At 44.0% G+C, this 22,200-nt stretch overlaps 1 protein-coding gene across 5 annotated transcripts in view; it reads left to right on the plus strand.

Annotated features, from left to right (window-relative positions):
* The window catches only part of TSC2 (TSC complex subunit 2), a 3,048,576-nt gene that overhangs the window by 1,059,599 nt on the left and 1,966,777 nt on the right, over nucleotides 1-22,200 (plus strand). For all 5 annotated transcript variants that reach the window (XM_044089186.1, XM_044089187.1, XM_044089190.1 and 2 more), the window contains exon 19: nucleotides 2,808-2,964. In XM_044089186.1, the coding sequence (XP_043945121.1) occupies nucleotides 2,808-2,964 (157 nt within the window). The remainder of the gene's footprint in view (nucleotides 1-2,807; nucleotides 2,965-22,200) is intronic.

Here is a 22,200-nt window from a genome sequence, read left to right on the forward strand (position 1 = left end):
AGACTTCAACATCTACATATCAACTTGAAGGAGATGTTAGCAGTCCAATTTGCATTAATAGCTTTCAAGGATTTACTTCTTCCAGGGCAGGTGTTGGTTCTAACAGACAACACAACTGTCATGTGGTACATCAACAAGCAAGGGGGAACACATTCTTATCCTCTATGCAGACAAGCAATGATTTTGTGGGAGACTGCTCTCAGTTTACAGCTAAATCTCCAGGCAAGGTTTCTGCCGGGAGCACAGAACTCCTTAGCAGATGTGTTGAGCAGACAAATTATGGATCCCCACGAGTGGAAATTGGATCCTCATGTATTTCAGAAATTGACAGTGTTATGGGGAACTCCAGACATAGATCTGTTTGCTTCTCCACTAAACTACCAGCTGCCAAAGTTTTGCACAAAAAGGTTTCATCCCACAGCTTGGAAAGTGGATGCTCTTTCATTCAATTGGAGCAATCTTCATGTGTATGCCTTTCCACCTCTGCCTCTCCTCCCAAAGGTACTCCTGAAGGTCAGACAGGACAAGCCAAAGATGATTTTAATAGCTCCAGATTGGCCTCGACAGCACTGGTACCCATTACTGAGAAGTCTGGCAGGAGCCTCCATGGCCTTTACCTTCGATTCCACACCTGCTGTCTCAGGAGAACAGTCATTTACTCAATGTCAAACTTCACTCTCTTCACCTAACAGCCTGGCATATTCTGTTTTAAACCCTGGAGGGTCTCAGCTTCCACAGCAAGTTTTGAATGTTATTTTGGAGGCCAGAAGGCCTAGTACAAGGAAAGTGTACGCAGATAAATGGAAGAGATTTTTATTTTGGAGTACAGCAAAGGAATTTGATGTTTCTAAGCCTAATTTAAGTGTGGCTCTTCAATATCTTACTGAGTTACTGGACAAAGGTTTGTCCTTCTCTTCTATTAAGGTTCATGCTGCAGCAATTTCTGCTCACTATGACTGTGACCCACCATTGTTTTCTCATCCTTTGTTTAAGCAATTCCTTAGAGGGGCAAAGAATATAAGACCCCACGTAGAGCTCCTACTCCTGCTTGGGATCTCAATTTTGTGTTGGAGAAACTCACTCTACAACCTTTTGAGCCTGCAGCTACTGCCGAGTTGAAATATTTATCATGGAAGACTGCTTTTTGTTGGCCATTACCTCTGCAAGAAGGGTTTCTGAATTACAGGCCCTTATGGCGGTTGAGCCTTTCTTAATTTTCCATAAGGATAGGGTATCTTTGCGTACTAATCCTTCCTTTATGCCTAAAGTGGTTTCTAGTGTGGCTTTAAACCAAACTATTCATTTGCCTACTTTTTATGCAAACCCCAAAATAAAGGGGAAAAGATTTTGCACACTTTGGATATACACAGGCAGTTGCGATATTATTTGAGCAGAACTAAAGGGTTCAGGCAGTCTCAGCAGTTATTTGTTTCATTTGCTTTGGGTTCTCAGGGCAAACCTGTTTCAAAACAAACTATTTCTAAGTGGATTGGTTTTGTATTGCTTTCTGTTATTCCCATCATGGTAAGGAGATTCCAGCTGGGATTAGGCCTCATTCCACTAGGGCTACTGCCACTTCTACAGCTTTTTTAAGGGGGGTGGCTACTAAAGATATTTTGGAGGCAGCCACTTGGAGTTCAGTGCATACTTTCTCTAAGCATTACCACCTTCCACTTTACTCTAAATCTAGGGCTGGTTTTGCCACTGCAATTTTACAGGGCATTTTGGCAGCTCCTACTGCTTTATAGTTTTGCCATCCTCCCTTACCTCTGCTTTGGGATTCTACCCAAGTGTAAGGACTGCAGCAATGTGAGATGAAGAACATAGTACAGTTTTGTACCTACCATAAATGTAGATGTTCGAAGATCCACATTGCTGCAGTCCAATTTACCCTCCCTCCTTCCCCTCTGTAGTTAGAGGCGGTTGTGTGGTTTGGGTTGTGAATATTGTGGATATTGTATATATTGTACATATGATTAGTGCAAGGGTGGTTGGTTGTTTTTGTTGTCTTTTGGTTTTGACCTTTCTTTTAAGAGTCTTCTGACATCTGGGGCAAGAAAAGACTGAGGATATGACGTCGGTCATGCGCATTTGTACCCTGACGTTCTGATGTCAGTCTTAAGCGCCTTGACTGACGTTAGCCTAATACTTTGATATTCGGGCCGACCGAGGACAGCGGACTACCCAAGTGTAAGGACTGCAGCAATGTGGATCTTCGAACATCTACATTTATGGTAGGTACAAAACTGTACTTTTCCTTTTCCTTTGCTGTTATGTATTCTAGCTAACTAGTTTCCTGTCTCACATTTCCTGTGCAAGCCTCCAGTAGCAGCTATATTTGGTGGGGAGAGTTTTCTCCCTTCCACACAAAAGATCCGAAGAGTTCTTTTTGATGCTTTGGTGTGGGGTAGAGACCAGGTCACCCAGAGTGACCTTCGAAGCTTTGGAAGTGTGTTTGAATGTTTAGACATTTCTTTGTAGCTGAATTCTCATCTGATAAGTTATGCTGCAGAAGGATGAATAAGGTTTAAGGAAAGGCCGGAAGTAAGAACCTTTGCAATGTTTTCCCTGTACTTGAACATTTTCTACTACAGTAAATGTATCACAGTTTTACTTCTCTCTGCAAGTGTGAGTTTACATTGTTCTTGTTTTCATAATTGTGCTCAGTATTTTTTATAACAGCAGACATGTTTTGAGGATAAAACAAGCATGATCAGATGTTCTCTTTTCAGATATTTCTTTGTTTCTATCTTGTGTACTGCTAACTTCAGTGTTGTAATATATAAGCTATACTTTCTCCCCTTCAGGAGTGAATCAGAGAAGCGTGTCACTGAGAAGAAACCTCCTGGTACTGGCTCTCCTCCTGCAGGAAGTTTGTCTGCCTCATCCCAGGCTAACACAATTCGTATGGGCTACTTGCCATATTCACAAATCTTCAATTTATTTTTATTGTGCCTCAGACTGGTAGGTAAAGTTTGCTTGCATATGTAATGGCAGTTGCACTTGGTTCTATTATTCATTGAATTATCTGTTGGTTTGCTTCTACTTATGATGTACATTTCCCTCACCTTCATACCAGCTCTGCTTTCCAGATCACCAGCACAAGTATCTCTTCCTCATTACACATTCTTTAAACCTTGCTGCACGTTTTTCAGCATGTCTGATCGGATATCCTTTTCATTCTTCCTCAATGAATAGGTTGCAGATCCAGTCCTCTGATCTGACTTGGACGCATACTTTAGACTTTGGATCTAACTTTCGTGCTCCTCCCTCTACCTGTAGTGCCCTAGTCAATCCTCTGTATCTTGGATCTCGTTTGCTGCCATCATGCTCAGACACAGGGTCCTTCTGTCAAGCGATTGTTTTAGTGACCTGTAAGAGATTTTGTTCTTTTTCCGTAAATATTTTTTTATCTTGTTACTTAACCTCCCTCTTAGTTTTTTGATAGTGTCAGGTTGCTTACTTATTTCTAAATAGTATTTCCTTATTTTTTACCATAGTTTGTATTCTGTATTTACCGTTTAACACAGGGTAATTCTTGATTACCATTGCTGGTAATTCTTCTTTCCTTTTCTTTTTCTAAAATGTTTTTTAACCTTTAAAAAATTTTGTATCATATTTCAGTTGTGTTTCTTGGCCAAGTCCTTTTTTATTGAAGGATTGTCTATCCTTATTCTCCTGTCATGGCTGACACGCTGACAGATTTAAAAAGAAATGTACCTTTGTGGGCATAAAATCCCTAATTCGGATGCCCAAAAAAGGGTGTTTTTGTTGTCTGGGAGCCACCCGTCTAGATACTAATTGCAATATTTGTGCTGCATTCAATTCCAGAGCATTGACTGACGGATGCAGCAGACTTTTTTTTTTTTTTTTAAAGCACTTCTTCCTCCTGCATTAACACCTCCTTCTGGGGCTCAAACCCTTGGTAAAGCTACTAAATCTGCTCCTTCGGAGCATAGAAAACACTCTTCGCTGAAGTCCCCTAGGACTTTGTTGGAACAGTCAGCAAAAATTTGGGGATCTTTGGATCTGACATCCTCTGACATGAAGGGTCCATCTCTGGATCTGAAATTGTTGGATCACAAAGCTTTGGATCCAGTCATAACATATCAGCCAGTTTTATGGTCTAGATCTCTGATCCTAGGCCTTTGGATCTGAAACCTGGCACTTCACACAGTCAAAGAACTCGCTCACCAGAATTCTTTATGGATCTGATCTTCTACCTTCATACAAACTCCCAAGAAGCATTTCAGGCCCCAGTCCACCATATCTTTCAGAAGTCTTATCAAAAGCGCATGTGGATAGGATGATGCTAAAATTTCTCAAAGCTTAGATCCAGGTGGTGGTCATACTTGCTGCATCCCATATTCAATCCATGAGTCTTCCAACCACTACTCGCATGATACTGTCACCTTCTCTGAATCGTCCTATGGTTTCAGTGTCCTGGGATCTGACATCCTCGAAGAACAGTCACTTTCTCCTGATTCCCCTTTAGAGGAACTTTCTTTTGATACCGTCTTTAAAATGATGCAGCATTTCAAATGGCAGGGTCCCAAAGTATCTGATGCCCAGTGGAGATTACTACGCCTTGCTACAGATAGACACCCCAAAGCCCTCTACTATTCCCCTTGATGTCTGGACTGAAATCACTTTTGCAGTATTCCTAACAAATGGGTTATCACTGATTATATATGGCCAGGGTAAAAAGCTTTACTTTCCCTAGATTGTATGTTCAATGCATGATCTCAACTCTTATGCATTGGGGGTATAAAGATGGAAGTATGAGTGTGGATCCTTAAACTGTCTCACCATCAGCCTCAATGCAGGTTGTATATCCATTGGACTGTTTGCTGTTTGGCTGGTACCTTTGATTTATTTGTTTCATCCAGCTAAGTGACCTGTTGGGGAACCTTCCTTTTTACCTTATGTTTTATTGTTTGAAAGTTGTAGGTGTCAGCTAGGAGGGGCAAGTGTGAGTGCAGTAGGCAGATTCCTTACAGAGACTTGCATACCAAGTGTCTCTCTTTGCCTAGACCCAGAACAAATCCTGCTCTATTTGTCAGTTCATTCCAAAAACTCCTTAGGTCTACTGTTAACACCTTCCTCTAGACCCAGTGTCTTAAAACACTTGGCCTAGTCCAAGATGGCTAACTCCACTTCCTTGGACATCTCTTCTGACAATGAAAAAGCTTAAGAGGTCTTAAATGGATCAGTAGTCTAATGTTTCTGACTCCAACTTGCTCGCTGAGGTTACAAAACATATGGTACATCAGACCTTTGCTCAGTTGCTCTCTACTGAAACCTGTCGAAGGCCAGTATGGCTGCTGAGGCCTTGCAGACTGCTGATACATCCAAGGAACCATGCCTAATTATTTCTGAAGGACCACATGACTTCTAGCAAATTTTAATTGGGGGAAAAGATCCCAGGCTCTGTAATAGAGGTCAGACAGGGTTCCAAACCTCCATGCCTCATCCAGGCTGATGTTGCATGTAGAAAGAAAAAAAGCACTTGGGCTCTCCCTCAGCAGCTAGGGAGGAGGAGTGGATGGACTTTTCACATGGGTCGTTTAAAGTGATTGTCCTTAAAACCTCCCTCCTTTGGGTCTTCCTTACCATATGCTACTCCCATAAAACCCACCCTGGTTTCTTCCTTTTCTAATGTGGAGCAGGACAATGACTCGGACCATTCTCTGGACTATTCCTGTTAGTTGCATTCCTCAGGTCAAATTTCTTCTCACGAAGAGGACTTCCTCTTGCCTGATTCATCTGTTGAAGAAGCTTCCTTTGGAGAGACTTCAGAATATGATGAAACATTGTGTGATTGGCAAACTATTTTGATTTCTGATGTCTAGAAGATTTATTACTCCCTTTTGGAGAGGGATGCCCCTTTCCAGTTGCTTCTGTCCTTTAGGCTTTTCAGTCCACCTCCTCTGAACCTAACTGAACCTTTGGCTCCCAAGAAACCAGATGGGATTTACAAAGTTTGTGATGATCTAAAATATCTATATAGCAACCTAGTGGCAGACCCTTCAGCAGTTTGTTTATCTTCAGATAAGCCCTCTAAGCTGCTGCCCAGTGCTAATTTCCTACTCAAATGATTTAGATTTTTTTGTCCTGGCCTCCTTGAACAAAGTTATCTTGGATCATTCTACAGCAGACAGTAAACAGCAGATATAGAGCTTACTTTCACAGGCCACTCAGATTGCCAGACTAAGCATAAAGTACAGTTAGGATTGTAAATGCTGCCTGTATAGCAACTGCCACTGAATCTTTTATCTGTAGATATGCATGACTTTGCAATCAACCCGACTCTAGGATTTCAAGTCTAAAATTCTTGATTCATCTTTGGAGAAAGACTTGCTGTTTGACTCTCATGTAGCCAGTCTGTTCAGGACGGTCAAGGACCAAGGTAAAGCCATGAAAGATTGCAGGCAGATCCTTCACTCCTCAGTTCAGACATAGGAACTACCCAGCCAAGTCAACATCCTTTATTAGAAGGAACCGTAAGGTTGTTTGGAAACAGTTAAACCCATAGGAAAAGATGCTTTGAAAAAATGCAAAGGGAAATGCCAGCTGGGAGGGCCATCCTTTGGGGGCAAAAGTCTGTGACTACTTCTGTGGCACCCTTACACTGCGCCCCAACTCCACTGCCCTTCTTTCTGAAAGGCTTTCACTCTCCCTAGCAAGGTGGGAAAACATCACCACAGTCAACTGTTTCCCTTCTATCACCAGGGACTGCTCCGTCATGTCTTTGGAAAGCATTCCCCCTTTGAAAGGCGTGCCTGCATCTCCTCTAAACCAAATTTCCTTTCTGACGCCCATTATTCAAGACCTCTTGGATCAGGGCACCATTGAGCAAGTCCTGAAGGAATTAATTCAAAATGGGTTTTATTCCAGGATTTTTCAAGTCCCAAGAAATGAAGGGCAGTGGAGACCCATCCTAGACCTGTCTACCTTGAACACTTACCTGAAGGTACCTTCTTTCAGAGTGCTCTCCCTTCAGACCCTGCTTCCTTTCATACTACCACAGGATTTCTACTTGTCATTAGACCTACCTATGCATCCCTGTCTATCATTTCTGCAGGAGATTTCTCACATTTTTCTCTGGCTCCTCATATTTTCAGTTTACTGCTCTGCCTTTTGCTCTTTCCACAGCACGAGTAGGGTTCACAAAGTGCCTATAGTAGCTTTCTGGCGCACTCTGAATTGAAAGCAGTACAAACCCCACACCAGAAGTCCCAGCCAAATATTATTCACCACAGTTTTAGTACGTTTGTTCCAAAACACAGGAACTTCATCAGAAACAGTAACATAAAAAACACACTCTTAAATACACACTAAAACGTAGCTCTAGAAGTACACTTAAATACTTGCATAAAATGTTGCATAAAATAAATGTCAGAAAACATTCATTTAAATAATTTTTTTGCAGATAAATTATTTGAAAGCTTTCATATGAATAAAATGAAAAAAAAGTTGGTGGATGTCATAAAAATATTCTGTCATAAAATGTACATGTGCAAGTATTGAAAATTACAAATGCCCTTTACCTTGCAACATTAAGACAGGCAATTAGATTTAATTTTCAAAACAGGCCTAATATATATTAAGTCATTGATGCCTGGGGTAGAGGGGGGTGGTATGCAGTGGACCACAGAGGCCCCTTCTCCAGAGGAGTCAGTTTTTTTGGAGGCCTTTGGTGTGGGCCCATCCATGCCCTGGGTGTTTTCTCCTCCTGATGTGCACACAAATCTGGTGTCTTGGAGTGCAGGAAAGGAACTCATCATGGTGTAGCTGATTATTAAAAAGCTGCTCAAAGTTTTTGCCCCACCTAAGAATCGGCTTTGGTGGACTAAAGGTCTGGCCGTCTATACAGTTATGGTGGCAGGTGCCACAGAGAAGGAAATCTCAGAGGAGAGTTCCTCAGCCCATCCCCTGAATAGAGTCTCTCGGACTTTGGACCAGATAGGGAAGTGCTCTTATGCCTCAACGACATTCACTTTATAGGCACTCATCTACCTGCCCTGCCTGGAAAGGCTTCAGCACAGTCTGGTGGCTGACATGTCTGGGAATGTTAAGACATAGTCTCCAAAGGTCAGAGGAAGCTGCAGACTCAGTTGTCCACTCTGCAGCCTATTGCCAGTATTTCCATGAGGCTTATTTATTTATTTTGCATTTGTTAACCGAGTAGAGTCCAGCTGGGCAAGTACCCAATTTTCAGCAGAGACCAGGGGAGATGAGCTCCATAACAATAGTACAAAAAGATTAAAGAAATTTTTAAAAGATTTATAAACAATATTTAAAAAGCTTGACAGTTGCCAACAATCACAATTTACAAAAAGGAGAATGTAAAACTGAAAACATTACATTTATTAAGTCTTATTGCAGACAGTAATATGAAACTCATTGTGGTATTTTCATGTGGTAGAAGTAAGACAAGAAAATAGAATAGAAAACATTTGATCGAAGGCATGAGAAACGAGCCAGGAGTATTGCAGGAGCATAGCCATTGTTGAGTAAGGTATTCCTTATAGGAGTTTTTTGAAGCTGTGACTATCTGCGTTTAAGATATTTTGGGGTAATGGGTTCCACTGTTTGGCTACTTTGAAGGAAAAGAGTTAGTCACCGAAGTAATTATGGGACTTTGTAACCTTGAGTATAAGTTTATCGGATGATCTAAGGGTCCTGGGGTTGGTATTTAGTTGCACTAGGTTGGAGAGTGCAGGGCACTTTTCAGGTTTGTGGATAACAGAATAGGCATTGGTGAGCTGATTGAGCAATAACAGATTGGGAAATTCAAGCCAGTGTAATTTTTGAAGAATAAGGCAATGATGGGTCTGTTGGGTATATTAGCAGCAAATTTTGCTATTTTATTATAGCAGGAATCCAGTAGATGTAAATCAGACTTGTGCAGGTTAGTGAAAAGTTGAGAACAGTAGAGAAGAAGTAGACAGGAGGTGGGATCTGGCTGTGGCTTGTCTGGCATATTGAGTAATGTAAGGTTTGACCCTATATAGAGCACCAAGTTTGATGTGAAGTTTCTTTATTTGAGAGTGATGTGTTTACTGAATGTTAGGTGGTTGTCTGTTGTGACACCAAGTAGTTTTTTGGTTATCTGTTTCTATTATAGTGCCATTAGTGGAGTAGATGGAGAGAGGAGGTGGTTTTGCTTTAGATTTCCTGTTAGAGAAGATCATTAATTTTGTTTTGATTGAGTTTAGGATGAGTTGAAGTTCATTTAGGTAATTTTCAATATCTAGAAATGACTTTTGCAGTTTATCTTGGAGTTCTTTGGGTGTAGGAGCAGTACAAATAAGAGTAGCATAGTCAGCATATTGAATAATAGAAGCTGATTTAGTGCCAGTGTTTAGACTATTTTTCAATATAATAAAAAGGGGAGGGTCAAGAATGGAACCCTGAGGAACCCCAGCAGAGACTGGGAGGAGTGTGCAGAGTTTATTATCCCATTTAGTTGCCTGTTGTCAATTAGTAAGGTTGCTAAAGAACCAGTTGAGAGCTGTAGAGTTGAGGTTGAAGGAGGCTAGAGTGTTGCGTAGTAGTTGGTGAGATACCGTATCAAAAGCTTTGGACATATCAAGGAATATAGTAGAGACTAGTTGTCCATTGTTTTTGAGGAGGTTGATGTAGTTAGTGAAACTTATGAGGGCTGTGGAGGTACTGTGTTTTGGACGGAAGCCATGCTGTGAACTAGATAAGAGGTTATTTGTAGTGAGGTGGTCTAGGAGCTGCTTATGGATACATTTCTCCAAGATTTTTGCTAGGGGTGAGAGAATGGCAATGAGCAGATAGTTAGAGAGATCTTTAGATGGGCCTCCCTTGTGGAGGAGGATGATAATGGGATATTTTCCATTGTATGGGGACATATCTGATGGAGTGCCTCGAGCAGGAGCAGGTGGCACTGGCATTGTTATGAAATGCCGCAATTTGATGCAGTTATACAGTTTATTGGACTGCTTATCATTTATTAATGCCCCATTTGATGGCTACTACTCATTTAGGCTGAAGATTAGACACTCTTACTAGAAGCAAACAAGATGGAAAGATGCTGTCTGCCATCAGAGTATGCTTTGCTACCCCTCGGTGAACTTTCTCAGAATTGGGGGGGGGGGCAAACATCTCTTCTTTAGGAAACCACAGCAGTCTTTCCAGGATGCTCATTCTGAGGGTACTTCCTGTGGTGTGAGGAGGGGGACCATAATGGACCCTGTCCTAGGGGCAGGGTTAGTCCTCAGAACCATGGCTTTCACAGAGCTCCCTCCTTAGGGCCCTTCCAGCAATCCTGAGGGGTTGCCTGGTTGTCTTGTTCTGGAGGCTGTCAGGCTGTTCTCCCAGGAGCTTGAGGCCATCACCTGGGATGCATGAGTGTTGAGTCATATCCAGATGGCTGTATACCATTCTATTTATAGAAGTACCAGATTTCAGTCACAAACTTTTTCCAGATGTTCCCACTCCATCAGAGACAGCAGGCAACAGTAGAGATTCAGAAGCTAATGACAAATTCAGTCATGTTCATAGGTAAGTACTAGGCTCTCTGCCCAAGTAAGCCTAGCCAGAGTGTGTTGGCTTTCGCCACCCCCTTAGATTAGTTCCCTGTGCCTCTGACCAGCAGAGCCATAAGTTCTCTGCGCCTCTGTCCAGCAGAGCCACTGCAGTGATCCCCGGGGTAAATTTTCTGTTTCCCATCCACCCGTCAAGGTTTCTCTTGAAGAGTGCTAATGAGGGGCTCTGCCTGATTTATATTGGAATATTGTTCCAAAGCCTGGGGAGTCTCTGGGTCAAGAATCTATCCCTCCAGCATGTCCTATTTATCGTTGTGGTAAGGTTTATATCCCTAGACCGTGTGGCTCTCGGGGATTTGTTTTTTTTTTTTTTTAGGTGGAGCATATCCATCAGTTCTGGGTTGGATATGGCCTTGTATGTCAAGCAGAGATCACCTCTGAGTAAGCGGTTTGCAGCAGAGTACAGCTGGAGTTTCTTTATTCGGGCTGCATAAGTCATCTGTTTGAGGTCAGTAAGAGCCTTCTAAACTTGTGAGGTGGCTATCCCATTGAAGAAAAAGCAAAGCTGAATGTATTTCCTCAGCTCCTAACGATCCACAGAGTGAAATGGCATTCCTTCACTCTGGTTGTTTAGTGCTTTGATGGCTTTAAAACCTCCTCCGGGAGTTTCTGTTCCAGTCCCTCTTGGTCCTCTACTCCCCTAAAGTGATGCTGAGAACAGGATTCTTCTGAGGAGGCGGCAGATTCAAATGAGGAATCTCTTGCTTACTCCTCCCAGAGTCCCTCTACTTTGGGTATGGATCCAGTCTTGATACTCCCTTTGAAGAGATTTCTTTTGGGGGCACTATCTCTAGGATGATGGGAGTTCTTTAAATGGGATTGTGTTCAAGTTTTTGAAATATAAGAAAGGTGTTATGAGCTACTGTAAATGGAGTCTGTCAAACCTGCTGTCCCTCCTGTTTTAACTGCTTTGTTGGATGCTTTTTCTAATGTTTTTAAGGTTCCAAATTCTCAGTCCCCTGCACACAAGAAACCTGATAAGTTTTGTAGGGTGCCTGAGGACTGTAAAGTCTCGTACGGGTGTCCTGCTGCTGCCCCTCGGTTGCTTCCTTCTCCTAAGTTCCTGCCTTCTGATAAAGATAGCAGAATCATGGAAAGGGTAGGCAAGGTCTGTATCTCTGCTACATTGGTTTTTAAGGCTTGTAATTATTAAACCCATATTTCCAGGTACTTGCTGGCTCTGTTTTCCTAGTCCTGTCAGGTGAATTCTGATCTTCCAGACCCTGAAGGAAAAACTTCTGCCCGTTTCCTGTTAGAGACTTCCTCCCAGGTAGCTTGTCATTCCATCAAGTGTAGTCATGATGCAGCAGATGCTTCCTGTAGGGCTGCTGCATTTGACACGTGATTAGGTATTCTTGGCTTCACCTTCAAACTTTGCCTGATATTAAGGGTAAGTTGGATGCCCCTCTAGATAATAAACACTTGTTAGGCGAAGTTGCTGCTTCCTTTAAGTCCCTTTAGGATAAGGGCAAGACTTTACAGGAAGTTAAACGCGTTTGTTTCTCTTGTGCCTAAATTTCAGAGAAATTACCCCACTAAGCCAGCCTTTATTCACAGACACGCACCCTCTTTCTAAGGTTATAAAGTGTGGAAAGTGAGCTCTTCCTGCGAAAGCTACTCAGACTTCTGTGTCTCAGAAGTCTTTTTCTTGATAAACAAGGTGCTGTCTGACTATCCTTTTCCTCCCAGCCACTTTTCTGTTTCTCTTCACCTATCTCTGTTTGGCTGAAGATTACTCAGGATTTCTGGGTTCTACCCATTATCCGCCAGGGGTATTTCATGGTCTGGAAATCTCTTCCCCCTTTTATGGGAATTCCTCAGCCCCCACAGGAACAGCCGTCCTCCTTTTCCAGGGGTGCTTTCAAAATCTGTTGACTCGGGTGCCTGTGTCCCAAACGGGGGGGGGGGGGTTACAATAGGATATTTCTAGTACCCAGGAAAGAGGGTATCTGCAGATCAATTCTAGACCTTTTTCATCTAAACACTTTTCTGAAGGTGCCCTCCTTTCAAATATTGTTTCTTCAGACTTTATTCCCTCTTTTGCTTCCATATATATGGTGTCTCTGGTTCTCAGTGATGCTTATCTCCATATCCCTATTCATCCTCTTTTCAGGAAGTTTTTTTTTTTTTTACATTTATCTGTTGCTTCCTAGCATTTTCAGTTCTCTGCTTTGCCCATTGGTCTGTCAACTGCCCCAAGGGTATTCACTAATGCCTCGCTCCTGTGATTGCTTTTTGCAGGCTTCAGAGGATCCAAGTCTTTCTTAACTTGGCTGACCTCCTGTTTCACGAATCCTCTCTTGAGGTCTTGATGCAAAATCTTCATTTAACCATTTCCCTTCTGCAAAGCCTGGGGTTCACAATAAACTTCAAAACATCTTTTCTGACTCCTTCCCAGGACCATGTTTTTCTGGGGTACAGGATCCAGACGGTGCCTATGCTGGCATCCCTGCCTCTAAGGCCTTGACACTCGTCTCCTTCTTTCAAGCTATTTTTCCTCTTGCTTGTGTAACAGCCAGGGAATTTGACAGCTCTGGGATTCATGGCCTTCACCATTCCTATGCTTTCTCTGGCCAAACTCAACATGAGAAAGTTTGTGGATGTTCATCGTGTTTCACTGTTGCAGTCATTACTCTTGGGTTATCCTGCTGGCAGACTACCCGCAGTTGGCCAGAATTCCAAAGTCTAGGTCTGGCGTCTGTTGCTATCGCCTCTTCCCTGACATCCGTGCGCCAGGGGTATAAAAGATGCAGCCGGCGCCATTTTCTCCAGTCTTTCCTGCTGCTCGGTGCCTGAAGCAAAAGCAGTTCGCAAGTGCCGGTCGGCCGACTCCTGAGATTTTCAAATCTGAATTTCAGAACCGAAGTCTTCATTAAATCTAAGTACCCCATTGGGGAAACTTTTCTTGCTCCAGACTGATGTCAGAAAAAGTTAACGATTGTATTTCTTGTGGAAAGCAAATACCTCATAAGGATTTTCACTCTTACTGTATTCCTTGCCTAGGCCCTAATCACAACATTGCTAGCTGTCGGTTTTGTGCTAGATTCGACAAACGCACTATCAAGCATCTGTTTGATTTTGCATTTCATTACTTTGGCCGAAGATTTAATTATATAATGGCGGAACAGCCGACAACCGGAGTTTACAAAAAACGCAAGGACAAGGATAGGCATCAGAGGTCCAAAACTGACGACGAAGCCTCTTCTAGGCCAGTCGCCGGTTCTCAGTGAGGCGCTTTCACAGCCCCTGGCGCCCGCTACCTCAGAGCCACAGGCTGCTACCAAATCCCACGTGGAGCTGACTGGGCCTCTGGAAACTCCAGGTATTGGACACTCGGAAGTCAATCCCTCAGATGGGTCCGGAGCTGCTGCGCAGGCATCTGCTTCTGAGGGTGTCTTCAGACCTACACAACTATATGTTAAGCCATCTTCAGCTTCAAAGTCAAAGACACAAGTACAGCATTGTCCTATTCAGACTTCCATGCCTAAAAAACAGATGCTCAAAATGGCCGAAGACCTAATTACTTTGATCAGGGGCTCCAATCCCCCTCCTGATAAGAGGCCTACCCCGTGCTCCCCTTTCATCCCCCTCTTCTTTGTCAGAAGCTGTTCACAGATGCTTCAGATGTGGGATGGGGAGCTGCATTTGGCTCACTAAAGGTGCAGGGTGTTTGGTCGCCTCTTCAAATGAAAGCGCACATCAGTGTCGAAAAGGAGAGCTCTTCTGCTGACTTTTTAGGATTTCTTCTCCCCGAGACCTCTCAAGGTGTTTACAGACAATACCTCAGTGATGAGGTATGTAAACAAATTGGGAGGGGGGGGGGGGGCAAGATCTTATCTTTGCTGTTTGGCACTCCTGTTGTGGGAGCTAGCTATCCCAGTATCAAGCCAGTCTTCAGGCAGTTTACATTCCCTGAGGTCAAAATATTGTGGCAGACACTCTGAGCAGGTCATTAACTCAATCCCATGAATGGATGCTTCGCAGTGTTCTGTTTCTGGATGTTGCCCACCTGTGGGGTACTCCTCAAACAGATCTTTTTGCGTCCCCTCTGAACAGATAACTTCCTCTCTCTTGTTCCATAGTCCCAGACCCTCTGTTTTGTAAGGTGGACGCCCTGTCTTTTTCTTGGAAAGTGATGTTTCTTTACGCTTTCCCTCCCCTTCCCCTCATTCCAAAAGTCCTGTTCAAACTTCAATAGGATACCACCAAAATCTTGTTGGGGACTCCATTTTAGCCAAGACTGTTTTGGTTCCCCTTCTGCATTTATTCAAGGGCAATCATTACAAGTTAGCTCACAGAGTGGGCCGACTCACGCTATGTAAGGGATCTCTCATCTATCCCCCACTAGCCCACTGTTCAACAGACACTGGGTGGTAGGATTTTGAGGGTCTCTATCAGCATCTCGAATGCTGACAATATGGAATTTGGTATTGTCGCATCGAGAATGCCGAAAGGGCAGAACGTCTAATGTGAAAACGGAAATCTCCGTAAGGAGAGATTTCCATTTACCTCAATGTAGTGCCGTCTCAGAGTTGATATATTTAAGTAGCGGGGGGTGTGGGGGGTGCAGTGGGGTTTGCCCCTCTGCCTACACCCTTTCGTTTTTTTTTTCTCAGCATTCAAAAATTAAATAGTTCAATCATGTCACTTCGACACTTAGTGATTTGAACTATTCAATTTTCAAAATGCTGATATAGACCCAGATTTTGATCCCATGTAGACACCTTTTTTCTGAGAACATGCTTACGCTCCTGCAGTAGGCCAGGAAACCCAGTACCAGTAAATCTTACTTAACCAAATGGAAGAGGTTCTCTGTTTCGTGTCTTTCTTGTAACCTGGATCCACTTTCTGTGGATGTTCCCCTGGTTCTCTTATCTGTATTAATTGCTCAATGCTGGATTGACTTACTCTTCTTCTAAGACCTACTTATCAGCTCTCTCTGCTTGTCTGCCTTTATCTCCTCCTTTGGCTTCTAGATTTGAAGCTAAACTATTCCTTAAAGGCTGCATTCTTTTTAGACCTCCCTGGAAGTCTTTTCTTCCTCCGTGAGATCTCAATTTTGTTTTGGAAAAGGTGAGTCTGGCTCCTTTTGAGCCTGCAGCTTTAGTTTCCTTGCAGCATTGTTCATGGAAGACTGCTTGTTAGTCCTTACTTCTGCTAAGACTGGTGTCTGAGCTTCAGGCCCTTATACCTTGTCCTTTTTTGGTGTTTCATAAGGACAGGGTGTCCTTGCATAGTAATCCTTTTATGCCCAAGGTGGTGAATGAGTTCTCGTAATCAGTTAATTCATTTGCCCACTTTTTTCCCTGTTCCACAATCTGTCAGTGAGAAGGTGCTGAGCACATTAGATGTTCATAGACAACTCAAGGTTTATTTGGATAAGACTATTAGAAAATCTGATCTTTGTTTCCTTTTATCCTTGGTCCTTAGAATTAACTGTGTCAAGCAGACTATTTCTTCTTGAAAGTCTAAATCTATTTATGTGAAGTTGTTTTAGCTCGCCGTTCATTCTTTACTGATGGGTTCGGAGACTATCCCTCGGCGCCGAGTCTGCACCTACTGCAAAGCTTAAGGATTTCAAGTAGCTCGAGGCCAAGTCCCTATCCCATGATGCACCCTGAGTTACCTCAGATCTAGTTTGCCGCTGCAAGTGATCGGAGGATGATGTTCATCGTGTTTTACTGTTGCAGTCATTACTCTTGGGTTATCCTGCTGGCAGGCTACCCGCAGTCAGACTGAATTCCAAAGTCCTGGCCCGGCGTCGGTTGCTGTCGCCTCTTCCCTGATGTCAGTGTGCCAGGGATGTAAAAGATGCAGCCGACACCATTTTCTTCAGTCTTTCTTGCCATGCAGTGCCCGAAACCAAAGCAGTTCGCAAGTGTCGGTCGGCCGACTACTGAGATTTTCAAATCCGAATTTCAGAACCGAAGTCTTCATTAAAGCTAAGTACCCCATTGAGGAAACTTTTTTCTTGCTCCAGACCAATGTCAGAAAAAGTTAACAATTGTATTTCTTGTGGGAAGCAAATACCTCATAAGGATTTTCACTCTTACTGTATTCCTTGCCTAGGTCCTGACCACGACGTTGCTAGCTGTCTGTTTTGTGCTAGATTTAACCACCGCACTATTAAGCGTTGGTTCGCTTTTGCATTTCATTACTTTGGCCGAAGGTTTAATTATATAATGCCGTCGGAACAGACGACGATCAGAGTTTACAAAAAAACGCAAGAACAAGGAAAAGGATAGGCATCCGAGGTCCAAAACCGACGACGAGGCCTCCGTTAGGCCAGTCGCCGGTTCTCAGTGAGGAGCTTTCGCAGCCCCTGGCATCCGCTACCTCAGAGCCACAGGCCACTTCCGACTCCCACATGGAGCCGACTGGGCCTCTGGATACTCAAGGTATTGGACACACTGAAATCATTCCCTCAGATGAGTCTGGAGCCGCTGAGCAGGCATCGGCTTCTGAGGGCATCTTCAGACCTATAAAGTTGTATGTTAAACCATCTTCAGCTTCAAAGACAAAGACTAAAGCAGCTCTAAAGACAAAGAAACAAGTACAGCATTCTCCTACTCAGACTTCCTTGCCTAAAAAACAGATGCTTAAAATGGCCGAAAACTTAATTACTGTGATCAGGGGGTTCCCATCCCCCTCCTGATAAGAGGCCTAGGCAAGAGACAGAAAATGATTCTTCTGATCAGGTTTCTATTTCCTCTGATTCCTCTACTGAACAGGGCTACTCTGTTCCTCCCTATGAGGATTCTGATGCTGAAGAATCCTTTCCTTCAGCCTCTCCTCCTGAGGATTATTCATTTGGGGAAACCCTGCATACCATGAGGGAGCATTTCCACTGGGAGAGCCAAGATTACTCAGAATCTAAGAAAAAGCTCAGAGACTTTCTGCTTCTACCTCAGCACAGACCCCTTGCTATTCCACCTGTTCGAGACATTGTAGATGATGTATTTTCAGAGTCCGGCCTGTCCCCTGACTCTTTACCCCCCGCACCTGCTAAGCCAGACAGATACTACAGGGTCCCTAATTCTCATAAATTCCTATATAAAAACCCGCTGCTGACCCAGAAACTATATCTCAGGGTCCCACAGGGGTCAAAGCTTCCACTGCAAAAAACCCTGTCCCCTCTGATAGGGATTCTAGGGCACTGGACAGATGGAGGAAAAAAGTTTACACTTCTGCTACCCTGGCTGTAAGGGCTTTAAATTGTCAGTTTCATATGCTTAAATATCAGCAATACTTAATGTCACTGCTTAAACAGGAAATGTTGACAAAATCTGAATGTGCAGAGAACAAGGAAATGCAGGATTTATTGCATGCAGCTGAACCAGTGGGAAAGCATACTTTGCAATGTGGTTATGATTCACTGGAGGCCTCTTGCAGGGCCGCTGTTACAGGATGTTCAAGGATGCATCTGCAGTCCTAACATATGGGTTGTCCTGCCTCAGGCAGCCCTTCGGTCGGCCAGATTCCAAAGTCTGGGTCTGGCCTCGGCTGATGTCGCACTTCACCCGACGTCATAGCTGCTGTGGTATAAAGGCATCAGCCGACGCCATTTTCCTCAGTCTTTCTTGCCGCACGGTGCCCGAAGCAGAAGCTGTTCGCAAGTGCCGGTCGATCAGATCCAGAGATTTCTACTACCGAAGACTTCTAAAAAGCTAAGTACCCCGTTGGGGACTCTTTCTTGCCTCAGCCGATGTCAGACAAAGTAAATAATTGTTTAACTTGTGGGAAACAAATACCTCATAAGGATTTCCACTCTTACTGCCTTCCTTGTTTAGGCCCGGACCACGAAGTATCAGCTTGTTTAGCCTGTGCTTCCTTCAACCGACGGACGCTTAGACGTCGGTCGGAGTTTGCAGAGGAGTTTTTTGGTCCCGCTTTTGCATACAAAATGCCGTTGGAGACTCCGATTACACAATTAGCTAAAAAGCGCAAGGAAAAGGACCGACACTCGCGGTCCGCGGTTTCGGCTGAAACCACGGTTAGGCCAACCGTGAGTGTCTCAGTTTCGGCTGAAACCGAGTCCTCGGTTTTCCTTCGGCCGAAAGCAGGCCTCCGATAGCCGAGGCTTCACAGAGCTTGGTTGAATCGGCTACTGAAATTGCCCCTACAGAAGCAAGCACCCAGGATTTGTCAGATACTATTCCTTTAGACACATCTACCCCTGCACGTGGGGCTGCTAGACCCCCTGCATCTATGTCTATCAAGGCTTTTTCCAGGGCCAAAGCAGCTAAATCTTCTAAGACCTTACCTGCTAAAACCCCCTCACACAGGCCTACTTCTAGTTCTCAAATGCTCAGCCTGGCTGAGGATCTCATTTCTTTGATCAGGGGATCCCAACCTCACCCAGACAGGGCCTCTCAACCTCCTCCAGATAAGAGGCCTAGGACTGAACTCCCAGAACCTGTTTCTACAGACTATTCCTCGGATGACTCAGATATCTCAGACCCTCAGGAAGGCCCATATTCTCCTTATGAGGATTCTGATGCAGAAGACTCCATTCCTTCTGCCTCCCCTCCTGAAGAATTTTCTTTTGGGGAAACCTTACATGCTATGAGGGAACACTTTCAATGGCAGGGCCAGGATTTTTCAGATTCAAGGAAAAGGCTAAGGACTTTCTTATACTTACCACAGCATAGACCTTTAGCCATTCCTCCAGTACTAACAGTTGTTGATGATGCATATAATGATGCCTGTACTGCCCCTGATTCTCTTCCTCCGGCCCCTGCCAAGCCTGACAGATATTACAGGGTCCCGGACACACACTATCATTTGTATAAGGCTCCTGTTGCAGATCCTGAAACCATTTCACAGGGCCCTAAAGCTGTGGCAGCTGCTTCTGCCAAAAATCCTCTCCCCTCTGAAAGGGAATCTAGAGCATTAGAGATGGGGTAAAAAGGTTTATACTTCTGCTACTCTTTCGGCCAGGGCCTTAAACTGTCAATTTCACATGATTCAGTACCAGGAATTTTTGTTAGACCAGCTAAATAAAAAACTGTCCTCTCCTAAACCTATAGACCGCAAGTCCCTTCAGGATTTGGTACATAACTCTCAGCAGGTCAGTAACCATTTCTTAAAATGTGGCTATGATGCACCTGAGGCTTCCTTTAGATCAGCTATGACTGGAACAGTGATTCGAAGGCATGCCTGGTTAAAAGAACAATCCTTACCAGACCATGTTAAGTCAAAACTCCTAGATGCTCCTATGGAGAAACAAAGTTTGTTTGGCTCCCCTGCACAGGAGGTTCTAAAGAAGGTGGAGGAAAAAGCAAAATCTGTCCAAACAGTCAAGGATTTCTTACAGGTCCAACCTCCAAGGTTTAGCAGAAATTGGCCTTCGAAGAATTGGTCCTTTCCAGACACCTCCAGAGCACAGAGAGGCAGAAATAGACGCCCAAGAGGCAGAGGTCAATCCAGGGGTGCCTACAGGGGACGTCAGTGGCAACCTACTAACCAGAGAAGTACTGCCACAGATTCAACTACAACCACTTCCACAGGGCAGACTCAATGACTTGGCTCTGATTCCGCCTACCAGGGAACAACTGGAAGCACCCTTGGGCGGAAAACTAGCTTTATGTTCCAACAACTGGCATTACATTACAGGAGACAAATGGACTTTACAAACAATAGACAAAGGCTACAGGTTTCACTTCCACACTCTACCAAAAAAGAGAGGAATGCCAAACCTACCACCAAGTCAAAAAACAGACGCTCTAAGACAAATCAACAACTTACTAAGGATGAGAGCTATAGAAAAGGTACCGCCTCTGGAACAAGGCCAAGGATTTTACTCCAGGCTTTTCCTTGTACCAAGAAAAGAAAATCAATGGAGACCTATTCTCGACTTGTCCGCTCTGAACACATACCTCATTGCTCCAAAATTCAAAATGCTGACCCTCCAGCAACTTCTTCTCATGCTGGGCAAGGAGTCTTGGCTGGTGACTCTAGATCTCAAGGAGGCATACCTGCACGTCCATATATGACCAGATTGCAGAAGACACCTCAGATTTCTTGCAGGATCAGAGCATTATCAATTCTCAGCATTGCCCTTTGGCTTATCTACTGCGCCCAGAGTATTCACGAAATGCCTGGCATCAGTAATTGCTCATTGCAGGCTTCAGGGAATTCAAATTTACCCATACCTGGACGACTGCCTAATACAAGCGGACAACAAGGCAAAATTAACAAAAGATTTGGAAAAGGTCATACAACTGTTGCAAGCCTTGGGATACACAGTCAACATGCAAAAATCAAGACTAGTACCATCCCAAAGGATAACCTTCTTGGGTGCAGAACTGGATACATCAACGCAGATGGCTTTTCTCACAGAAGAAAAACAAAAGCAACTACCAGTATATTTCATGACATTAACAACACAAACTCAGCTTACTGCAAGGAAAGTCCTGCAAGCCCTGGGTTACATGGCATCCTGCGTAATATTGATTCCGCATGCCAGGCTGCATATGAGAAAGTTACAATGGTACCTAAGGAATGTATGGTCTCAACACAAGCACAGTCTAGAAGCCCAGATTCCAATAATTCCATGCCTGAAGCAAGAATTCCAGTGGTGGGCTCAGGCCTGTCAGTTGAACAGAGGACTGCCTTTCCACAAACCTCATCCAATCCAGACCATCACCACGGACGCCTCAGACCTAGGCTGGGGGGCACACATGGTGGACAAGTGCTTACAAGGCCTATGGACCCAAGACCAGCTGAACCTACACATAAATCTAAAAGAGATGCTGGCAGTGAAACATGCAATCCAGGCATTCCAACCATTCCTTCAACAAGGTCACCTGCTGATAAGGACGGACAATACCACAGTCATGTGGTACATCAACAAACAGGGAGGTACACACTCATATCCTCTATGCCGGATGGCAATGGACCTGTGGAATGTGGCCCTGAATCTCAACATCCAACTTCAGGCCAGATTTGTACCAGGAAAAGAGAATTCCCTAGCAGACACCTTAAGCAGAACTACCACGGATGCTCACGAATGGATGCTGCATCCAGATATCTTCAAAATCATAACAAAGAAATGGGGACTACCAGAGATAGACCTGTTCGCCTCCCCACACAACCACCAATTGAAGAAATTCTGCTCAAGGACATACCATCCACTTGCTTGGAGGGTGGACTCCCTTTCCTTCAGCTGGAAAAACCTGACAGCATATGCATTCCCACCTCTTCCTTTGATATACAAAGTCCTACTGAAGATCAAAGAGGATCAGCCAAGGGTAATCCTGATAGCTCCAGACTGGCCGAGGCAACATTGGTACCCGCTACTGAGAAGCATGTCTCGGACACACGCATGGCCTCTACCTCTATGTCCCTTACTTCTAACACAGAACAACTACAAGATCCTACATCCAAACTTGAAAACACTGCAGCTAGCTGCTTGGAATATTGCATAAAACAAAATAACCCAGATTTATCTCAGAGGGTTAAGGACATTATCCTGGAGGCTCGCAGACCCTCCACAAGGAAAACTTATTCAACCAAATGGAAAAGATACCTCATTTGGAGTGCAGCAAAGGGAGAAAATGTCTCATTGGCAAACATGGCACACATTCTGGAATACATAGCAGAACTGTTCCACAATGGC

Source organism: Protopterus annectens, chromosome 12.part0 (assembly GCF_019279795.1).
Source record: "Protopterus annectens isolate FY-2018-M chromosome 12.part0, PAN1.0, whole genome shotgun sequence".
Lineage (NCBI taxonomy): Eukaryota > Metazoa > Chordata > Ceratodontiformes > Protopteridae > Protopterus > Protopterus annectens.